This window comes from Stegastes partitus, unplaced genomic scaffold (assembly GCF_000690725.1).
Source record: "Stegastes partitus isolate 25-593 unplaced genomic scaffold, Stegastes_partitus-1.0.2 Scaffold883, whole genome shotgun sequence".
NCBI lineage: Eukaryota > Metazoa > Chordata > Actinopteri > Pomacentridae > Stegastes > Stegastes partitus.
In genome coordinates, this window is record NW_007578614.1 from 56,274 (window position 1) to 78,265 (window position 21,992).

General features: G+C 40.3%; 1 protein-coding gene across 1 annotated transcript in view; it reads left to right on the plus strand.

The window, feature by feature from the left end:
• Positions 1-21,992, plus strand: part of galnt9 (polypeptide N-acetylgalactosaminyltransferase 9) — a 74,875-nt gene that overhangs the window by 50,177 nt on the left and 2,706 nt on the right. Inside the window, exons 6-8 of the mRNA XM_008293399.1 lie at positions 10,809-10,994; positions 12,787-12,924; positions 14,923-15,018. Coding sequence (XP_008291621.1) covers positions 10,809-10,994; positions 12,787-12,924; positions 14,923-15,018 — 420 coding nt within the window. The remainder of the gene's footprint in view (positions 1-10,808; positions 10,995-12,786; positions 12,925-14,922; positions 15,019-21,992) is intronic.

Here is a 21,992-nt window from a genome sequence, read left to right on the forward strand (position 1 = left end):
CAGAAGAAGTAACAGAAACATCAGGACACACTTTTGTAGGTTTGTGTGCTGAAAGTGGTGTAATGCTGTGTTGTCTTCTTTTGAAAAGCATCAGTACACCCCGTGGATCAATTGGTAGCTCCAGAGGTAATCTTTTTCTCAATTATGTTCAAAATCACATGACATTGCCACATTTCTTCACACAGTGTGAGTCTGTTTGAGGCCGAGCTGTTTCACTCGCGTACAGAGAATAGCAGAGAAAGAAGGAGATGAACTCTGGTTGACCCGAGGCTATGGCTACACTAATCTGGTCAAACCTGAGGCCTCTATTAGTAAATGCAGGATAATTTTCCTCCCCATCTGTCAAATATGTCAGCTGTCCAGCGAGATGAGGCAGAATATGAAGTCGGCATGACCTCAGCAAACCCTTTCATCATCTCGGCCTAGGGTTTTAGCTGCTCACTGGCTCGCTCACCTCTGTTCTGCTGCCTGTTTTGACCACTGATGGGGTAAAGGTCTAATGGGTAATGTAAAGGTTACACTGGTGGGACTGAAAATCAGGGGGCTATTTTCAAGGGACTTAGAGGCAGCATTATGTTCCAACAGATGCATGTGTTTGATCAGTGTCCAACAGTGTCTGAAATCCCATCACCATCACCATTCACTTCACACAGCGATTGTCCAGATATGTGGAGCTGAGTCATAAAGCAGAGTTTGACACTCTCTCTCCACCTTCAATTATTCTTTATACAGTGACATATTTCTACTTTTCAGGTCTACAAGTAGCTGTGAACATCTTCTGAGAGAGACTGTCTAAAGTGTGCACAGTTAGCCTTGTGTTTAAACCACTGTCAACACAAACATCTTGTCCCTCTCCATGAGAACAAATATGATTCCAGTCTCACTCCCAACTTGTCACATACGGCCGCTTTGAAAGAACTCACATTTAAATGCACAGGGTACCCCATAGAATAATGATTTAACCTGCAAGGCAGTCCGATAGACTTATAAAAGTCAATTACCTTCAGAAATAAACACCACGAGTTCATATCCAAATGTGCTGGTGTCATCCAGCTAATTCGGACATCGTCAGCCCATTAAATGGAAATTTCTTGGCATATAGATCCCATACATATATGGACCAGTAAAGACATCCCCCATGTTCTAGTACGTTCATGTAGGTTTTCATCCATTCTGATCCTTTTTAAACTGAACTTAACTCAAAAAGTATTACCATATGAATGGTCTGAGACAGGACCCAAAGTCAGTTCTTTTGGGTGGTGTCCACCAATCTTTCCACTCTCCAAATGTGGAGTATAGTTCCTCTTTGTAAGTGCAAAATCATGGCCCACCACCATTGAATGAGATGATGGAGCACCATTAAATGGGGTGATAACATTCTTCTGATGCCTCATAGCTGATGGACGACATCCCCACCGACTAATATGTATGGAAATGATATATGATGGTACCGGCTGTTTAATGAGCTCATGACATCTGAAACGGGTACGGTATTACTGTCACTCTTGTTGAGTAATTGGATGTTAGCCTTGTAAAATATGGTTAATATTGTGAAAGGATGTATTTAAACTCAAATCAAGATCTTAAACTTCACCAAGTAGTTTTGGTACCTAAGTCTGAACCAGTCAGAGAGTAAAAGTTAAAAAAAAGAATAGTACGCAAACCTCAATTCTCCATACCTCCAACCTCCCTATGAGGCTCTTTCACCCTGGAAAACTCCTATATGTCTGTCAGCATTGAATAAAGGACACCTTGTGCATATCTCTCATACGCCAGCAGTTTTGATGAAATCGCAGAATGTGACACCTCTGGGATGAGAACGGGTTTAAAATATGCATTTGTCTAACTTGGTATCTCTGTGATACCTAATCATAAACGAGAGAAATGTGATTCACAAGGGAAGCAGACTTCAACAACTATGAATGTGGCCATTCTGAATAATGCTTTTGCCCTCCTATGTAGTACAAGACATTGTACAACCTAGTTCTTTTGGAGTGCAAGTGAATTGCACTCCCAGAGAATGCTGGGACACAACTTAAATGTCTGGGGTAAAGGGCCAGCATTCATAGCATCACCCATATAGTCAAATGGTCGCTCTGGTTTCATTTAAAGTAGTTGTTTATTATCATCTTTGCATGTTTAGTCACACTTGTGTTTCCCTTTCTGGTTGTCCAGCCTTGCAGAATATGCACCATACACTGTGTTGGTCTGCAAAACACCTCCAGAGAATCAATCAAACCTGGTAGATTGAAGCCACATCACTGAGGCTGCAAATGGTTTGGGCATGTCCATAACCAGCACTAGACTCCACTTTGAATTTTTATAGACAGCAATGTTCAGTTTGCTATTAACACTTCATTACTTTAAGTTCCTTAAATAAGCCTTTTCAGTGTGGATGCACTGATGATGCCTTGTTTTATTGTTTAAGTCCAGTGTTGTTATTTTTTTCACCCACATTAGAATATTTTGCCATAAAAATGTAATTAAGAGAACCAGTTAAGTCCGAAACCGGCGTATGTGTCCGTCATAAGCCTCTACATGCTGCATTTTCCCAGTTTATTGACTGTATTGTGTAATGGTGCTGATGGAAGCCTGTATACGGCTGTTAATAGCTTTTATGCTTTTTATGGCCGATGTTTTCTGCAGCCTCGTGGAGCTTATCACGCAAATGGTCCAGCTGCAATTAACTAACTGCATGTTCAGAGACAATTAAATTAAATTAGCAATTACATTACCACTACATCAAAGTACTCCATGTTAAGTGCTTCCACTTAATGATGCAGGCTGCAATTAAGGGTCACCTCCAAATGGACTTTACAAAAATGCCGTCCTGAGGACCTGTGTGTGGGAGGTCGTAAGAGGTAGTAGATTAAAACAATCTTATTTGGTATTTAGATTTTATAATATTTCCATAATATTAGAATCTTTTAAAGGACAATCTGTAACAGTGGCATGCCTCCCTTCTTTTGAAGCTGTTTTCTCTGTACAGAAGTACCCCTTTGAGTTTTTCAAAGATTAATAGTCCATTCTTTTATGAAGCCAAATATGTGTTTGGAGGCTTTTATTGTATGCTAATTTATTTAATTACTTTTTTCAATTTTATTAATAAGTACAGCAGCAGATAATCATTGAGTTTAATATAGAACAACTGTGTAGTTTACATAAATAATTACAATAATGAATGAGTACAGCGACTTAAAGTGAGAGCCTGTCATTAGCAGACGTTCTCTCAGCATGATGTTAATGTTTTCTAGCGCGAACACAAGAACACAAGGATCTTTATTATGGCTTTAATGTTGAAGGGAAGAAAAAACTACCATTTGGTCTGATTTGTTTTGCTAATGCTTTGACTAAAGCCCTTTTTATGAACATACAGACTGCAGGATGGAGTCATGAGCACTCCTGGATTGTAACACACACTGTTTCAGCCAGCAATCTGCTGGGCACCACCTGTTTTTCCTCCAAATCATCAGATCGGTGATTCTCTCATGCGTTGAAAAAGGTCACATCAGCATTGATGATCCTCAAAGGCAGAGTTGACTCCCTGCAGATGTCTTGTACCAGGTTGTTCGCTGGTAAATCACGGAAGAAATGTACCCAAGCCTCCCACATCTTCTTCCCCTGTTGTATAGTTAGTGGTTGGTGATTAGCTTTTCACAATACTAGACAGTCTTTTAACTTATAGAACAAAGGGTACACTGTAACCAGATGTTTCTCAATTGCATTCAAATTGTCTATCCACTCCGTTACACATTTTTCATGTATAGGGAAATTGTAAAACCCATTGTGGAGGATGGTGCAATCCAGTGAAGTGTGTGTAAAATGGAAGCCAAGTCCAAAACAACAAACTATGTACAAATGTACAATGTTTGCACAGCCAGCTGCCCATATGCCTGCAAGGACATAAAGCCCACACACTGTGTTAAAGGATAGCTGAAACAAGACAAAAAGTTAATGGATTCATGCCATGGGAAGGATGAATTAGTTTTAGAGCCAGTGTTAGTACTGCTCATATAAAATACACATCTTTTTTGTTTTTTTTCATTATGTTGGTTAAACCATTGTTTCACATTGCCAGATCTTTTTGCTGTGAGAAAAACAAATACCTTTGTAATTTGTTTGTATTTATTTCATCCAATCAGTCAACTTGCTAAGCCCAGGATGCATCTATGGTGCCCCTGCAAAATAGTAACAAGGAATTGTTTTGGTGTATCATTTGCGCCCAGGAAGGCAAACAGTGACATTAAAATGGAAAATACACTGAAAAAAACAAGCGGGCTCGTCTTATCCAAATTTGTATCATCAACCTGCCGTTTTCAGCGTGTAGGTTGCTGCTCGAAAGATATTTTGAAAACAGAAAACAAGATAGTGAAATGGGAGGAAAAAGCTTTGAAAGGCTTATTCGTCAAGTCCACATCCAGTCAGTCAGACTTGTTCTCCATAGTCGGGGTCGTAAAAAAGGGGTGCCAGTGGAAAAAGAAATACAGTGTCATCGCCAAAACCGTTAAACTTGACTCAGCCTTTGCCAAAGAGTAATGGAACATTATTCAGAAAGGTGCTGCATTGGTGAATAACATTCCAGCTAGATTATATAATGACATCACATCACGTTGTGAACAGCAAAGTTACTGTTCACCTTACAATCGAGGAGGCAGATAATAAAAGGATTACTGCCCTAATAACTTTCCAGGCCTGTAAAATCCTAGATATAGTGTTATAAATATTATAAATATTGTTTTAGCTGCTGCCTTCTGAATTGCATTTCTTCATTTCATTGGAATGTGTTATCTAATGAAAAAGCAAAAAGTATCTGTTGAAATGTTCTTACCACTAAATCAAAGGAAGAGGAAATGGCACTTTGACCATGTTGTCAACAAGCGGATATCCTCAAAGTTAAAAACAAACAAAAAAAAACATAGTGATTTCAATAATGCTGCTTCCAAATGCCTTTATGAAGGTGTCACGACCTGGCAAATGGGTTATGACAGAAGAGGGGAAATGACACAGGTGTTGCCAGAAAAGTGTTATCTTTTATTAACCGCTAATTTAATATGAACAAAGTGAGATGTGTAAGTCAGTGATATTACAGTAGGTGCAGATGCTTGAATGCCTGGATGTGATGTGGTGCGAGGTGTTGTCTGATGACAGTGTGGCCGTAAATCACAAGCATGACGAGAGGCGAGCAGCAGCTGAAAGGTTGGCCCTTTTGTAGCCTGGGAGCTCTGGGCCCAAGCGTGCCAAGCAGGTAGGACCGCCCACTCAATCTCCAGCAGTTTAGGGACCCGAGGAAGCAGACCAAAACACAGACAGCCAATGCGCCCGACCAACATACTAAGTGGGGCCGTCACAAAGGTTGTAGTCTGGATGGAATGAAAAAACACCGTAAACAAGCGGAAGCATCATTACAAGTGACCTCGCAATCACCATCTTGGATGATGAGATGTTCTTATAACATGTGAGCTCCTTCTAAACTGGGGCAGCAAGATTACTCCCTTTTCATCCACTTCTTCTGATGTAATCTTTCTGTCACCTTCAAACATGCTTGCACAATGTACAAACACACCCAATCAGTCACACTAATTATATAGGGGATACTGACGATCAAGGAAAACCGCAGAGGATGAAACACATCCAGATAACGCAGACAGTCTGTCAGATTCTGTCCTGCTCAAAGAGGTAAATGGAGCTCAGCGTACAGCATAAGAACATACAGCAGGTTTATTTAATGAGTCACGCTCTCCTTTTACTGCTGGAGGACTCTTGTAATTCTTCTTTTTCTGCCCTAAAAGTATCAGAAACACCTACATGAACTAAAATTGGATGACAATAAAGCATTTCACTTTGTTTCATACATTTAATAGTTTCCTGTAGTTTAGTTTTGATTTACAACTCACCATGTAGAGATATATAACTAAAATTAAATTATGCTTATTGAGATGAGATGCCTCGCGAGTACAGTGACCATAATGAGCTGTGAATGTAGTGCTGCTGCCATGTAAAAGAAAAAAAAAAAAAGAAACATTTGGCAGTCCGTATAGTCTCATTGTGTGTTTTGCTGTAATGCATGGATGTAAATAAGAACATCTTTTGTTTCCAAATCTTTACTGCCAAAAAACTTGTGTCCTTTTTGTCCAGTGACACTACAAGAAGCTTAATGCAATGTAAAGAAACTATAGCCTATTTCACAAGCCTAGTTAGCTGATAGGTTTCTGACCCTTTGGAAATGCTTGAGAAAATATTGATCTGCAATTTGCTTTTAGTGCCAAGTTAACCGCTAACTGCAATTACACATATACACATTTTCAATTATCCATGAGTGCTCCACGCACATATCCATAAGCAGTTAACGCACATAGATACTTCCATTCGCACACACACAATATTGATTTTAAATAGGAAACCAGGATGAAGGAACCAAGGAAAGACCGCATTATACAGAGCTTACTATGTTTCCAGAGTTGATGGGTGGGATCTACAGGGACTAAAGACTTACCGTTAAATTGGTATTGCACTTACACCCACACAAAGGCGCCAACCATGAAGGCTGTTTCGGAAAAAACTGCACTTGTCATGGGCGGCAGCAAATCAGGTAAAGCCTACTCCAAAGTACTAATGGATTTTTTTTTTAGGCCAAGGTCATTGTGGATCATCAGCAGTGAAGATGAAGGGTCAGTCAGTCAATGGAGGTGTTTAAGCTCAGGTCAGCAACAGCGAACTACTTCACCAGTGATACAGCCGAACCAACAAAGGGTTTCAGGGTGAGACTAGCAGAGGACGGATGCCTCAAATGGCTTTTTTAACGTACAATTAAACACAAGCTCTCATATCCCCTTGAGCATTACAGAAACATGCAAATTAAGTGGGACTATGTAAATGTTTGATGGTGTCTCATTTCCATGAACGCTGCATACTTTGCCATGTGGCTCCAGGCTCACTGACTCAGACGGCTCACCTGCCCACAGGAGCACAAGTTAATACAACTTACTCTGCTGATTTGATTTTGCTATAGTGTGTATAAGTGCTTGGCTTATCTCAACACTACAGGAAACAAAACCGAATTAAAGCCAAATTATGGTTCTAATGTTATTGTATTATAATCTTGCCTTGGTATTACATAACACTTTACTGCAAGGTGTATGGCTATGTAGCTATAAAGAAACAGGTAAGGAATATAAGTAATGTCTCTGAATAAAAGACAAGAGTATTAGATTATTAAAGAGTTACTTGCAAAACATATTAAACTACATGTTTTGTCCCTGGATATGTGAATTGACGCATCACCTCTTTCATAAAACAGGATTTTCAATGTTCCCTTTTGTCATCAAAACCCTTTAAAACTCTAAAACCACCAATGAATTGAACAAGTATTTTTGTATCCAAAGTCTGATGTATCTTGTTTCCATAAACCTGTTTGTTGTGTACTGACATGAACACATCAGTGACTCATATCGTTTCCCTGGGTGATGTTTCTTTATTACAATGAGCATGGGAACTGAACAGTACTTTGTTATGAGTCAGTCCCACATACACTGTCTCGCTGCCAGGAATGCTCACCAAGTGTGTATTTTAGAGCACCAAATGTGTATTAAACCTTAGCTAAAAATAGTCCCTATTTACTTCTGCTTTGTTAATATTTGCTGGAAAACTACAGTGCCCAGCTGTCTGCTGTTTTAGGAACTCTTCAATTTCAAAGGATTTTTTTCTTTCTTCTTTTTTTTGACGGTGACTAAAGTATTGTATGGATTATTTAGCCAACTTGTTCATTAATAGGCAGATTCCATTTATGTAAAGGATAGAGATAGCCACAGTGATGACAGCCATTGGTTTGTGGATCATTTCAAAGCCCCAAGGTTGAAAGTTACTGCTACTGCATTGTAGTGACACAAGGTTGTCTTACTTGTAAACACACCCTGCTTTATCATATATTTCACTCTAAGTGGGACCATGATTTACTAAATGAGCACCATGTTGTAATGAAGGAGACTTAGAAGTAGCAATTGAGACCATAAATTGATTATTAAGACGTTACCTGATGTAACAAATCACCTGAGAAGTACGGTCATTTCCTCATAGATTTCTACACAATGAGAATTCTTTTTGCTCCCCCGGAGGAGTCACGACCTGCTGGCCATGAGAAAGAATGCAGGTTTTATTGACTCCTATGTTCCAAGTTTTCACTGGTCAAAGTTTCTCAATGACAAACAAGAGAGCAGGATTCTGAAAATACATTTTAATCACTTTACCTAACATACTTAGAGTAACTGTAGAAGGAAAGGGAGGAACCAACACCAGTACTTTCAGGTTCCTAAACCTGCAGCGTGGAACCTTCGTTGAAACATGCCTGCTAAGGATGTTCACCTCGCCAATGATTCTCTCGTTTTAGATTGTGATCGTTCCTGTTAATGTGAAGGGGTTTTTTTTGTTGTTGTTGTTGTTGTTTTCTTGAGTATCAGAAACTTTTCATTGGAAAGCTGCAGGTTTTTTTTAGTTGCTGTAGCCCACTCTGTTGCTAAAGTTACTCCTCAGCTCTGGCAAACCAATCATTGCTGGTTGACAGAAAACACATTGCTACTGGTGCGAAATGTCGACACAGACACCAGATTTAAAACTATGGTATACTTTAACGTTCAGAGAGATTTGTTCGTGATAGTTTTATTCAGCAATATGTAACCTTGTTTGGTGTGAGCTTGAACGTAACAGACATTCATTTATATGTAGAAGTCCTCCAGGTTGGCATGTTAGTCATAATTTGGTTCTCCCAAGTTCAGCCTTACTGTTGTCGCCTTACCATAGGAGGGAAGAGAGCTCCAAAGTTTGAATCTAAATGTGATCATTATGAACACACTCTAAACTAGCAACTGCATTTCCTTTCCGTGCTATTAAATAAACATGGTCAGCTCAGCACAGGCTTCACCCCTGGTCTGCGCCTAATTGAGAAAATAGTTTTGCAGCAGTGTTCTTCGTAAACACCACGCGGGGGGTATCATTTTGGGGTCAGAGAGAAGTTAATGGATGAGAACATCTGTTACGCATTGTGGCGATCGTCATTAGGAGACCGCGGGGGGTGGAGGGTGGTGGCAGTTTGTACGGTTGAAAAGACATTACCATATGCTGTGGCATTCTGATGCTGTTGCGTATGGATGTAACTGCTGGGCCGCTTTCCTGCAACATGGCACAGATTTGCAGATATGCAGACTGGAAAGGGAGGATGTTATTTCGCAGAGAGTTTTAAAATTCAAATTTTTTTTGCTGCACTCTGAGAAATGACTGTTTTACTGCCATGTGACTGCCCTGCCACTATTTCCTTACCTTGAGTAGGGGTCAAAACATCCCTCAGTGTGCAATCAATCAATACCTCCTGCTGTGATTGATGCTTTTAAAGATGACATTTATTTACTGGCTGGCTTTATATATCACTCCCTATGCCATAAGCGCAGTGCCCGTGGTTTCGGGGTTTTCTGGTTGTCATAGGTAACACTCTGAGGACTGTATTTATGACCCATAAGCCCACCAATCCATATATCATACACTTTTTCACTCGCTTGAACAGAAAATAATGAACAGTAACACCTAAATGCACCATCTAGCACATCTGTCATCTTAAAAAGAAGAGCTTAGTGACACAAGGCAGGGTAAAAGTAAATACTATGAGCTATTCCGCTCAGTTTGTTAGTCATTATGCATGCAACAATCTGCTCCCATCTCTGTATATTTAGTTAAACTTTTCCGTGAGTTGGAACGCTGAATGTAGCAGCAGATTTCCGTGAATAAATCTTCTGTTTGAAGCAGATTAATATTCAGAAAGCAGACAACTTGCTACAGCAAATCTGGTTATGAAGATGATGCAACCAATACATTAATGAAGACACCTGTTAGACCTTTTTACCCTGGCAGTAGTTAAATGGGTTCTTACTAGTAGCAAGATATAAATATGTGTCTTTTCATCCCCAAAGTCCAGGACATCAGAGCTACATTGAAAAGTCATTAAAATGTCTTTTTTTTTCCTCACCTCACTACTATTTTGTACAAGCTTTCATGAAGTTAAAAATGTAAAATAATGAACTTGCATATGTTTTTGTCACAGGAAAGTTGATATTTAAATGGATGCATGCTACGAAGCGGAATGAATGTCTCAAAATGTGGCTTTCATTAAAAGCAGCAGTAAATTATTGTCATTTTGGTGGTTTTGGTCATCCATCAAATTGGCAATAAGACTGTTCTCAGTGAGTAAATTGCTTAGATGTGGAAATGTTCTTCCACTGCTATAAAAAAAAAAAAAAAAAACAGTCAGATGGGGTAAAGAGTATAAGGACTGCCTGTCTCCCAAAAATTATGTTCCTAAACAACTAAACCGCATTTTCATTTCTTTCAAAATATTGTTGACAATGTAGTTGAGTTGCATAAGAAGGGAATTTTGTGAGACATGTATGAAAGACGTAATAATTAACCGAACATTAACCACTGCAAACACCCATCACAACATCAACTTGCATTACTCACTGTATTTGTGATATTTCTTATTACTGAGAGGCAATTTTATGCCTTGCTATCATGAACAAAAGGAATGATAGTCAAAATAAGACCCAAATTGTAATTGACTAGAATTATGCTTCAATCCAGGAGCTTTTAGTCTGATTCAACTCCAAATGTCTACAAAGCAATAGCCGTGATTTCAATTTCCACCCAGATAGTGAACATCCTCCTGTGTTCCTATTATGGTTAAATGTATTTAAAATGTGCGATGAAGACATTTCTGTGTAAAGCCACATTTGATTGAAACACTAACTCTCTTTCTTTGTGCTGTCTAGGTGTGGCAGTGCGGAGGGAGCATGGAAGTCCTGCCGTGTGCCAGAGTGGCCCACATTGAGCGCACCAAGAAACCCTACAACAATGACATAGATTACTATGCTAAGCGCAATGCCCTGCGGGCCGCTGAGGTGTGGATGGATGAATACAAATCCCACGTCTACATGGCCTGGAACATTCCCATGAACGTAAGTTTTGCTCAATCTTAGATCACTCCCTCCTTCTATCCCAGGGCTCCCTTTTACCCGTTCTCCTCCCATCTCACTTGTTCATTCAGACATGCAACCCAAGTCTCCGGAGACACCAGTCAATAGAAATTCAAAATTCAGATTTCATCCCACTTGACCTTCACACTGGCAGCACAGCAAAGGCAGAGCAAAGAAAGCAGTGGAGTCTCGCTCCAAACAGATGAGAGAGGTGCACCAAGTGAAGGAGCCTCATGTCTAATCAGTCTATTTTCATACACATCAGTTTAGCTTAATTGCTTTCAAGGGTCTTTCGAGATGGGCTGCAAAATAATAAACAGCTACTTTCATTAATAAAGAGTTTAATATTGAATCCTAATTGCCTCTTCAGGCATGCAGAATGAGATGATTGTCAGTGAAGGACATCAAGGAAGGCCTCCAAACGCTGGCCAAAACAGCACACCGATGCTCATAACAAAATAATAACCGGCTGCGTGGTTGTCACGCTCAGGTCTGATGTGCTGCTGATGGCAGCGTGTCTTGTAGAAACGTGGCCCAAAAATCATTGTGACAGAACTCAGTAGGTGCAGGTAAGAAGTGCCAACTGGGGAAAGGTTGTGTGTGTGTGTGTGTGTGTGCACCATAAAGGAGTAGTGGGGATGGGGTTAGGAGGCGGAGGGAGGAGGGGGGTGGCAGCAACTTTGACAAACTAGCCAATCAGTCCACATCCCTTCTTGAGTGTAATTACACACACAGTGGCATGGCATGTTATTACCCCAGCTGTCCTGTGGCGCAGAGTTATTTTGTGTACAGTACAAAGACCTAACGCTACGATTATTCCCACCAGCCCCACCCGCCTCCCTCCCTCCCCCTCCCAACCTGCTCGCACACACAATCACAGATTCTTGTTATTGTCGACGGTACCTGCTGAGAGCACAATTACATTGGTCGGGGAAGGCTTTATGATTCACCACAGTGGCCAGCCCCGAGTCCAACAACATCTCTCTGAAATTTAATACATTTGTTAGTGTCGCTTTATGGTGGCCAAAAAAAACAAGGTGGATACTTCCAACTAGAATTCATTATCAACAGATGTTGGAGGCAAGTTCAGCAGCTGACTATAGACTCCAGCAGAGAGGGAGGCTGATGAAAAGTATTTGCCTTGAAGCATTGTCTGGTAATAACACAGCTGTGTGTGTATGTGTGTGTGTGTGTGTGTGTGTGTGTGTGTGTGTGTGTGTGTGTGTGTGTGTGTGTGTGTGTGTGTGTGTGAGTGAGTGTGAGTGTGTGTGAGTGTGTGTGTGTGTGTGTGTAATGTCTATGGGAAGATGACTGTCCTCTATATGTGTGCGGCGTATATTATTTACTATGACTCTATATGTGTGTTCGTTTACATATTTATGTACATTTAAACAGTGCACTGTATATGCACATACTGATATGGGCTTTGCGTGTGTGTGTGCATCTGAATCAGGCCTCAGTGCCAGGCGGTGCAGCTATTAGGCATTCCCCCAATCAATCTGGGAAGCCACCTCCATAATGCAGACATGGCCGTGAGGGCTCATAATTAAGCAGCTGATTAGAATTTGCTCAGCACAGATCATGTCTAATGAAAGAACAATGAAGGTCCCACAAGACAGGTGCATCTATCCATCTCTTAACTAAACGCTCATTGCGTCCTCTCAGCGCCTCAACACTCTTGCATCTCCCATCTCACCAGGAGCTAGCACTCTAGTAAGTAAAGTGCCTGCTGGCTAAGGGTTTTTTGTCTTTGTTGTGCACCATTTGTTGACAGAACCCTGGGGTTGATTTCGGGGATGTCTCGGAGCGCCTGGCCTTAAGAAAAAGGCTGCAATGTCGGAGTTTCCGCTGGTACCTTGAACACGTCTACCCGGAGATGCGGATCTATAACAACACCATCACATATGGCGAGGTGAGAACAATACTTCCTAAAAAGATTACTGGAAACAAACTACATGTTAATTTTGCCATATCACAATCTGTAATAGTGTTATAGATGATGTTATAGAGTGGAGCTGTCATTTAAAGAGGATGCAAACACTGAGGCTGCTAATGTGATTCCACAAATGATAAATGCAGAAAATGATTCAGTGAGAACTTATTAGGATGTGAGCTGGTCATTATCAAGATCTTTTTTGTAAGATAACATTGAAAAAAAATAATATATGGACGTCAGAAGCGTGTCGATATCTGCTTTAGTTTGTACAAAACAGCGAAGGTAAACGTATCTCGTTGCTATAGCAATGCAGCATCACCGCACAGGATTAGATGCAATTTCCTCATAATGAGTTTTAATTAAACACTTATTAGTTTTCCATTCCAACTTGATTGTTTGGGGCTTGGCTTCACACTTAGCACAGTGGGGGGAAGAAAACAGGATTATGACAGGTTGAAGAATTGAACACACTCCTGAGTCAGATGCTACTCGGAGCTTTGCAACTCCCCGTTTTTCCTCATATCAGTTTCAACCATGGAAAAACAATGGAGAATCAATATGCTCTGCATGTCAGAATACATCAGAATTAACCTCTAGACTCATCAAAGCTGTGTGAATTTACTCCCACCTTTGTTTCCTCCGCCGTCTGTTTTGGCTCCGGCTCCCAGCTAATGGATTCCTCAGAGCGACATCCACTTAAGTGGCACTATTTCAAATCTGTCGACAAGCTGGGAAACAGTTACCTTGTGTTGCCACACAGCCACCGCAGCAGAAGTGAGTCTCATCTGTCACCGAACATCAGCGCCGCGCTCGGCCATGCTGACCAGACCAGCCGAGTGGAACGTTCCCTGACAACAGCACATGATAGATATGTCACAACCTGGAAATGAAGCCATATGCATTCAAATCAAACAGTACCAAAGCTCGTGCTCAATGCACACCATCATCTGGAGGCCTGGAGGAGAGGGAGAGACAGAAATAGGACTGGTCACTGCAAGATGATATCCTAACATGGCCCAGGCATCACTTTGAGATAGTTTAAAACTGTGGGAACTGCTGTGTGAGCAAGACATAATGGACAGGAGGCAGTGTAACAAGCTCAAAGGAATCACATGATGGGTCAGATTGATTTGAGTTCAGAAAACTCCTTTAAAAACATGTTAATATGCACAAATGAATACCGATATGTATATGTTTGGGTTACAGCAAACCTCGGTCGTTATAGTGCCATTATCAGTTGCACCCTGTTTTCTCTGCTGCTTTTCTCGGCGCAAAAGAATTGTTTTCTCTGGGTTGGCCTCTCTTTTCAAAGTACTACAGCTGAAAGTGAAGAGTGAAATAAGTGGTGCAACAATAACTGCAAGACAGAGAAATTCAAAATGCTTCCTAAAAAAACCAAGCATTAGCAACGTTCTCGTGGCCGTATACTTTTCTGCCACAACCTGCAATCTTTTCTTCTTCACTTCACACTTTCTGCCTAAAGAACAATTTAAAATAAAACCTGAATTAATAGATTTTTGCCACTTGGAGCAGAAACAAGCTGTAAACTGCAAACTAATACACATCCAGCAGATCCAGAGCAATGTTAGCATTCATTATGAGAAGCGTTTGTGTTCATTCAACAAAGGCCAATTGTCCTTTATTCACTTTCATGTTAGTTTTTGGTTTACCAACTACCAAGGGAGCTATCTGACACTTTAGCTGCTAAATATGTCACTATGTTGGGGGGTTAGCTGCTAACTTTGTCTATCTGCTGAGGCAGATAGCATGTAGTGGGCATATTAAAGCTTTTTTTTTTTTTTTGCAGAAAAATTGCCTGCTGTGTGTTGAAATAAAGCTGATAAAGAGGTGAAAGGGATGGACGAAAACAGTGAAGCTGTCAACTGTAAATTTAGAGCCTTAATAGTGCTCTGTGGGCTTCTGCAATATGTCCCAATGAGCTCTGAACAGCATCTCCTGTGCTTTTTCTTTCAGGTGAGAAACAGCAAGGCCAGTGGCTATTGTCTGGACCAGGGCTCGGAGGACGATGACAAAGCCATCCTGTACCCCTGCCACGGCATGTCCTCCCAGGTCAGACCGCACTTATCAGCTGTTTGTGTTTCTACGCCGACTGCCGTGTTCATTAAGCAGCCGTGTTCATCAGTCAATAATGCAATTAGTAAAGCTGTCAGTCAGCGCATTGTATTGATTGTTCTGAAGACAAGCGTTATTACAAGTGTTATATTTCATATTTGATTTCCTCATTTCGCTCTCTGGAAAAAACAAAAACAAAATACTCATAAATACTTGTCGGTTTGTGAATTGACGTATTCTGCATCTTTTACCTCTGGAGGGCTCTCCTCAAGACCATGTGGTGCAATTAGTTTCCTCGTAAAGCCCTGCAGGAGTTAAATCAAAATTTTTATATAACAAGTGCTAGAAGCAAATGTGTTCGGGACAGATAGATGTTTGCCTAACTGCTTCCCATTTAACAGAGCTATTGACTCCTACACACATCTCTGCTGGAGCTTTTAAGTGATCCTTCTTTACAAAGTATGTTGGTGGTCGGTAGTACTACATTAAGATGTACATGAGGATACTCGTGTGTGAGCTAACAAGATGTGGATGGCACTTGTAAAGGCCCACACACACCCACATGGTGCTCTTATTTTTAATAGCTGAAGTTGGGTTAAATAGGGCACAGAATTCCTGAAGGCATCCAGACTTCATATACATGAGATGGTGTGTTACCGTTACATGATAAAATGGTACCATCAGTTGGGTGAAAGCCAATGCTGTGACAGCCCAGTATTCATGCTGTGGGATGTTTTGATCGATCATTAGGTTCTGAAATTAAACCAGCATAACATTCAACCACTAAAACAATTTTTTTTTGTTCAGAAATGCAAGTAAAAAACTACAATTTGACATCTTAATCAAGAAATAATAATGTGCTTTATTATTTTTTCTTTTTTTTTTTGTAAAACAGTAAATTGAAAATTCATGAAGAACAATAATAATTATATTTTAGCATTGAAAGTATAAGTTAGGTTAAAGAACTTCTACATACTGGTGTATTCACCATTAAAGAAACATAAGAAATGATTTTGGTAATTACCAATGCTGTCAATTTAGGGCAACTGTGGCATATACCCTACATAAGCACTGAACATTGAAGATGCCTTTGAATCCCATACTCACATCTGCTGCACAGAATAACACCTCGGAATCTTTGCCCAAAACTGGTCCTACAGATCGGATAAACAACCCTAACTGCTCCTACAACTTCATCTTGCCATTACCCACTGCGTTGTCCACACACCATCACTGTTTGTCTGGTTCCACTTGTCCCACCAATGGTGACTAGCTAGCAACACCACTGGCATTACGAAATTATGTCAATATGTATTTGTGTGAAAGAATTCAAGCAACTGTGTCAGTGTGCATCCTCTTGGATCCCCAACATCAAGGACGCTAGACACAAGCAACCAGTACTCACTTTTGACTACAGCTTTGTCACCTACCATCAACTAACAGAATTTTCTCCAATAACAAACCAGCCCTCTGTTCAACCCACCAGCAACAACTACACAATCATCTTCCGCTACCATGTTACGTCAGTTATTCTGTATTATTATATTCAGCAGGCTTCCGAAAATTAAAAGACACTCTGGCAAAAATCATGAACCAAGAGGTCCAGCGTGGTCTTTTCCCACATCTATATGATACATCCTCTAAATGTGTGTAGGTGTGACCTTATTGTAGGGTCTCAGGAATTCAATACACATAAAGAGATATGTAAATAAAATCTATACTGCCTATGTAAAAGTAAACATCATGCAGATTTCTTCAGGTTTCTGCAATGAATATTTGCATTCTAAATCAGATCGATATTTAGTTTGACCTCCCTTTGTAGCAGCACCAAGCTAGCTACTTGGCAGCTTGGTTGTTCTGAGCATCTTAGAGAACTTTCCACAGTTCTTCTGTGGATTGAGACTGTCTCAATTGCTTGGGTCTACTTGATCCCACACAGACTCCATAATGTTGAGATCAGGGCTCTGCGGGGGACACGCCATCTGCTGCAGGATTCCTTGTTCTTGTTGTTGCCGAACACACTTCCTTATGACTCTGCTGTGTGTTTAGGTGCTTTGTCCTGCTCCAGAATCAATTTGGGACCGAACAGATGCCTTCCCTGAGTTTACTGCGCGATAAGAATAAGAATCTACAGGGGCCTAAAACTCTTGCATATACAGTGCGATGTGTATCCGCGTGCAACAGTCACACTAAAGAATGACAAGGCTGCCTTTTGCCTTCCTGTCCTATTTAATTATCGTTTGAATCGCTGGCAGAGTCGATAAAAATTCTAAACAGATTCTGGGTATTACAGTTGGAGAGTATTAAATGAGATGGAAATGCAGACAAATGACAAGTGAAGACTGATTTAAAAAGTCAGAACATCAGTCAACAGGCTCATTTACAGTGCTGTCAAACACAGTCTGTCTGCATTTCAAGCTAAATGCATAAAATGACAAATTATAGAATACGTTGAAATATACAGGCTCTTAGGATCAAATAGACAGGTATAAATGTGAGACCCACAAGTTGAAAATCTGCCTTTTTTTTCCTAAAGTGCAACTAGTATGAGGTTTAACGACTGTTCTCGTTCTGTTAAAATCACATTGTCTTTGATTCTTTAATAAGCCAGTTTTTAAAAAAAAGAAGGCATCACTCTTTATTATTAAGGCTTGTTTTGATTTTGGACTATGTGAATTTGCTTTTATATTATTTTGAGAGCAGTAATCGATAACCATTTATAGGCTTTTTCCATCTTCATTCATTGTCATGTCATCTGTTAGATAGTGCAAATGAACAAATTTTAAGTAAAGGAATTTTTAAACAACTTAATTTGAGGACCAAACAAGAAGAATGTAATCTACAAAATCAATAAAATAACTCTTTTATTCTTTTTTTTTAAGTCTTTTATAGAAGGTAATAAGAAGAGCATGGACATAGAGTAGTGGTTTGTTTTTGTTGTTTTTAAAAGGAACCCAAATTGGAAAGTATATGTTTTTTTTTTAGATTAGACCTCACTGGCAGCATTTGTTTTTTCAGCAACAGTAAGGGAATGCACAGTATAAGGCTCTTGGGAGGCTGGTATTAAACTAAACCAAATCACACAGCATCATGATCATTTTAAATGTGGTTAGGATATGAAGGAAACACTGGAAAACTAGGGCACTCCCAGGTGAGAGTGTCTGTAATTATATGAATATGCAGTGTGTTGCAGCTGAAAAGAGAACACGTGTGCTTACCTTTATTTGAATAGATACCAGAACGAACGACGCTGTCCTGCTTTTGTGCTTATTTTTCTTTTGCACACCAAAACCAAAGCCAATCCTGAAGGCAAATCATGCAAATGCTATTCATGGACACCCCCCCCTCCAACTTTCCTAACCACTTCTTTTGCTTGTGAGTGACATGTTCATTATCTGTCATTGGAGGGGTATTAGAGGGAGGCAAGCAGCTCGCCGGCCTCCACTCCAGAGAGCTCCGTGGGGTCCAGTAATGTAAGGCTCCACTGACTCTTTTAATCCCGAAGCCCAAGGGAAATAAACAAATGGAGATGAATTTTGTGTCTTTGTGTCATTTGATTACAGCGATGACTGACATTACTGTGAGCGGGGCCCAATTCAATTTCGTGGGAGGCTGTGATTTTGCATTCCTTTTTACCATTGCTGCTTTTACTTATGAAAAAAAGAAGGAAAAAAAACTTAATCGGACAGAATAAACCTTTTGCTTCTGAGCAATGAGTCTCTCTCGACTGGCTCTCCCTATGGAAATCTAAATCATGAATAACGTCTCACCTTTGTCCAGCAGCACAATGCAGTGAAAGCCCGGTTGGGGAGCTACAAAGCCTTCACCATTGCTCTACTCACATACATGCACCCCTAGATGTAGTCTGTTAAAGCAAATGATGCTTTTCCTCCCTCCCCTTCGGACAAGATCTGAATGTAGCCCTTTTCTTTGTCTGTTCAACCACACCGGCCATTAATCTTCATGGTAACCACTAATATACACGAGAACAGCAGCCAAAGAAATAACACAACGTTTCTGTAGGAACTCACACTTTTGTCCGGATGATGAGAATGCACGGTGGCAAAATGTGATGCAAGTTTGAAAGGAGGAGGCAGGATTAATGAGCCCCGGTAATCTGACATCTCCCACAAAAAAAAAAAAAAGGCAGAATATCAAGCTCCAATGCATGTGGAGGTGGTTGTTTTGTAGCAGCCCAGTGTCATTTGCATGCGATTTTAATCAAAGTAAACACCAGCGGACAGCCTCGCGTAATGGCGACGCGCTTCAGAGCAGCATCTCTCTGAGAGGAGGCTGCGGATTTATCAACATATCTGTCCTGCTTGCCTTCAGATGGCTGGAGGGAGTTAATGAACTGGGGGAGAAGCTTTTCACACAGTATAAAGCAGCTGTGCACAACAGATAGTGTGAGAATGACCCACATTCATTTATAGATGAACGCGGAACGATTTGCCGTGTTTTCTTTTTTTTTTTTTTTTGTTGCATCGACCACTTTAACAGAGTGTTTGATAAAAATAGTTTTTTTAAATATTGAACACTGTTGCATTATTGCTGTACATTTGCTTCAAGTGAGTAGCTCAAGATCACATATTCCTGAGACTATCTGCTATTTCCAAGCTTCACCAGATTACCAAACTCAAAAGATTCTCCTTCATGGCTTGGCTCCCACAAGGAATCCGAGCTATGTATGGTGCACTCGGGCGTGCATGGTGCTGCTGGTCGCCTGCTGCACCACTTATGCTAAAGAGCTTCTTAAGTCTCTCATATATAAGTTTGTAAAAGAAGCTCACTCAGACTCCCATGCTGCACCACACTGTAGTCACATGTGCTAACTGCACAGCTGAGGCCTCAAGTCAAGCCCCTTCTTAAGACTTGTGCCATAATCTGAGGCGTAACTTCTTGGTGGCGCAAGGTACAGCAAAGGTATAAATGCAGAGATTACAACCCAATGTACAAATTCTTCTATTTACATCATCACAAAGACAATTGGAGTTAATTAGGAAAGCTGAAATTAGCTTGACCTCCAAAAAATACCTTTTACGAGCGCCAGAAGGCAATGGAGCGTCTAATGGTGCCGCACGAGGCGCAGGTTAATTGGCTTGGCAGAATCATTTCCTTGTGTTAATTATTTGTTATGGTCTCATTTTAAATGTATTAGCGTATTGAAGGCTGCCAGACTGAGCTGTAAACAGGTATTAGTGTGGATTATGTGGGTTTTTCCTTGTGCCCAGTCAGAGTTTACACCTTGGTTAAACCAGCTTAGAGCGCTATAACCTCGAAAGACCCCAGACAGCTAGACCAAATTCCATGAAGAATTCGTAATGAAAATGCCTGTGATAATGACCTTTAGGCTGCCACCTCGTGAAAAATGGCAGCATTATGTGTCTCGCTTTCGACTGAGTTTGAAATATGTTTATGTAAATTTCTGCCATTCCTTAGTCCAAAGGATTATATTTATCAGCATCCTTGTGAGCAGCCCATCCAGCTCCGGTGAACCTTGAGTGACACGTAAAGTGGCGCTTCATTCTTTTCCTATTTGTTCTGAGTGGCTCTTTAGGGCAGAACATTGGATTAAAAAAAAAACAAAAAAAAAAACAGCATTCTCTCTTCTTACAAGGTGAAACACCCACACAGACCACTTACTGCAGCTTCCCTGTCCAGGCTCCACTCAGACAAAGTTATGTGAGATGGAGAGATTTTTACATGCTAAAATTGTTCGATGAAAGTACTTGAACACAGACTATCAGCGTATGACCAAAATAATAGGTTTGCATGCTATTAAATGTGAATCTTAATGGGATTCATTTACATTTTTGTAGCGATGGGTAGTTATAATGGCCTGCTTTTGCAGTATAGGGTCAGAAATGTGCTTATTTTCATCTAATTTTCTTAGTCGCACTGTCAGATCGGCTCTTCTTCAAGATTTCTTCAGAAGAAAATACGTGGCATGTTTTTGCATCAGTATCATTTTCAGCAGTCTGAACTCTTTGATTCTGCAGGACTGTTGTAACACAGGTACTGACTCTGTACTTTAACAGCATGTGTGTGCGATTCAGGACAGTCAAAGCAGGGCTGCTATCTTTCCAAAGACCTCCCTATCTTTGGCATCTCATTTTTCAGGGAGGATCACTCCCATAAATAATAAATGCTATCTCTACTGTATCCTTACGTAACAGATACGTATCGCTACAGAGCCTTTCATGTGCAGGATTAAACAGTGAGGGATCAAGTTTTGGTTTGGGGAAATATTGTGGCATTAATGAGCTGTGGTTTGCGTGCGGTGCTGCACACGGAACTTTTCAACAAAACAACATGGAATAAGGACACAGTCTGTGTTTGAATGTAGGAGGTTTCACAGAAAGGTCAAGGCAAAATGCAGCAAACCATGTTGTTAAAATCGGGTCTAACTTTGACTCCTTGACATCTGCTTCAGCATATGATATCCTGAATTTAAATGTTTTGTGAAAACAACATCGTCAATTTGCAGTTAAACAGATCTGAGGACTACAAAACTGCAAACCTCGGCTTCAGAGACCTCTGCGTCACTTATGCTAAAGCAAAAAAAAAAAAAAAGATATATATATAAAGCTGAAACTCCATGTATTTGTTAATTTTGTCCTCGCTAGAAATTATTTTGTTATACCACAAAACTAAATCCAGTCAGAGTTCAGTGTAATTTTGGCACCTGATTTGGATTTAGTTTTTGTCTTTTGACAAACGTGTATTAGTTTAATTCAAATTTTAGTCATGTGATTTTTATTAATTTTAGTCAGCAAAAACCCAAAACATCTAAGTCTAGTTTTTATCAATGACATTTTAGTCTAATTTCTGTGTTTTTTTTTAAATTTATATAATCTGATCACTTTGTGGCCACATCTATTGCCGTGTTTGTGTACAGTTGCCATGGTTACCAGTGTTATTCTCATCTATGGCTCAGTGTTCACATCCTTCTGCTCTGCAGTGATACAACA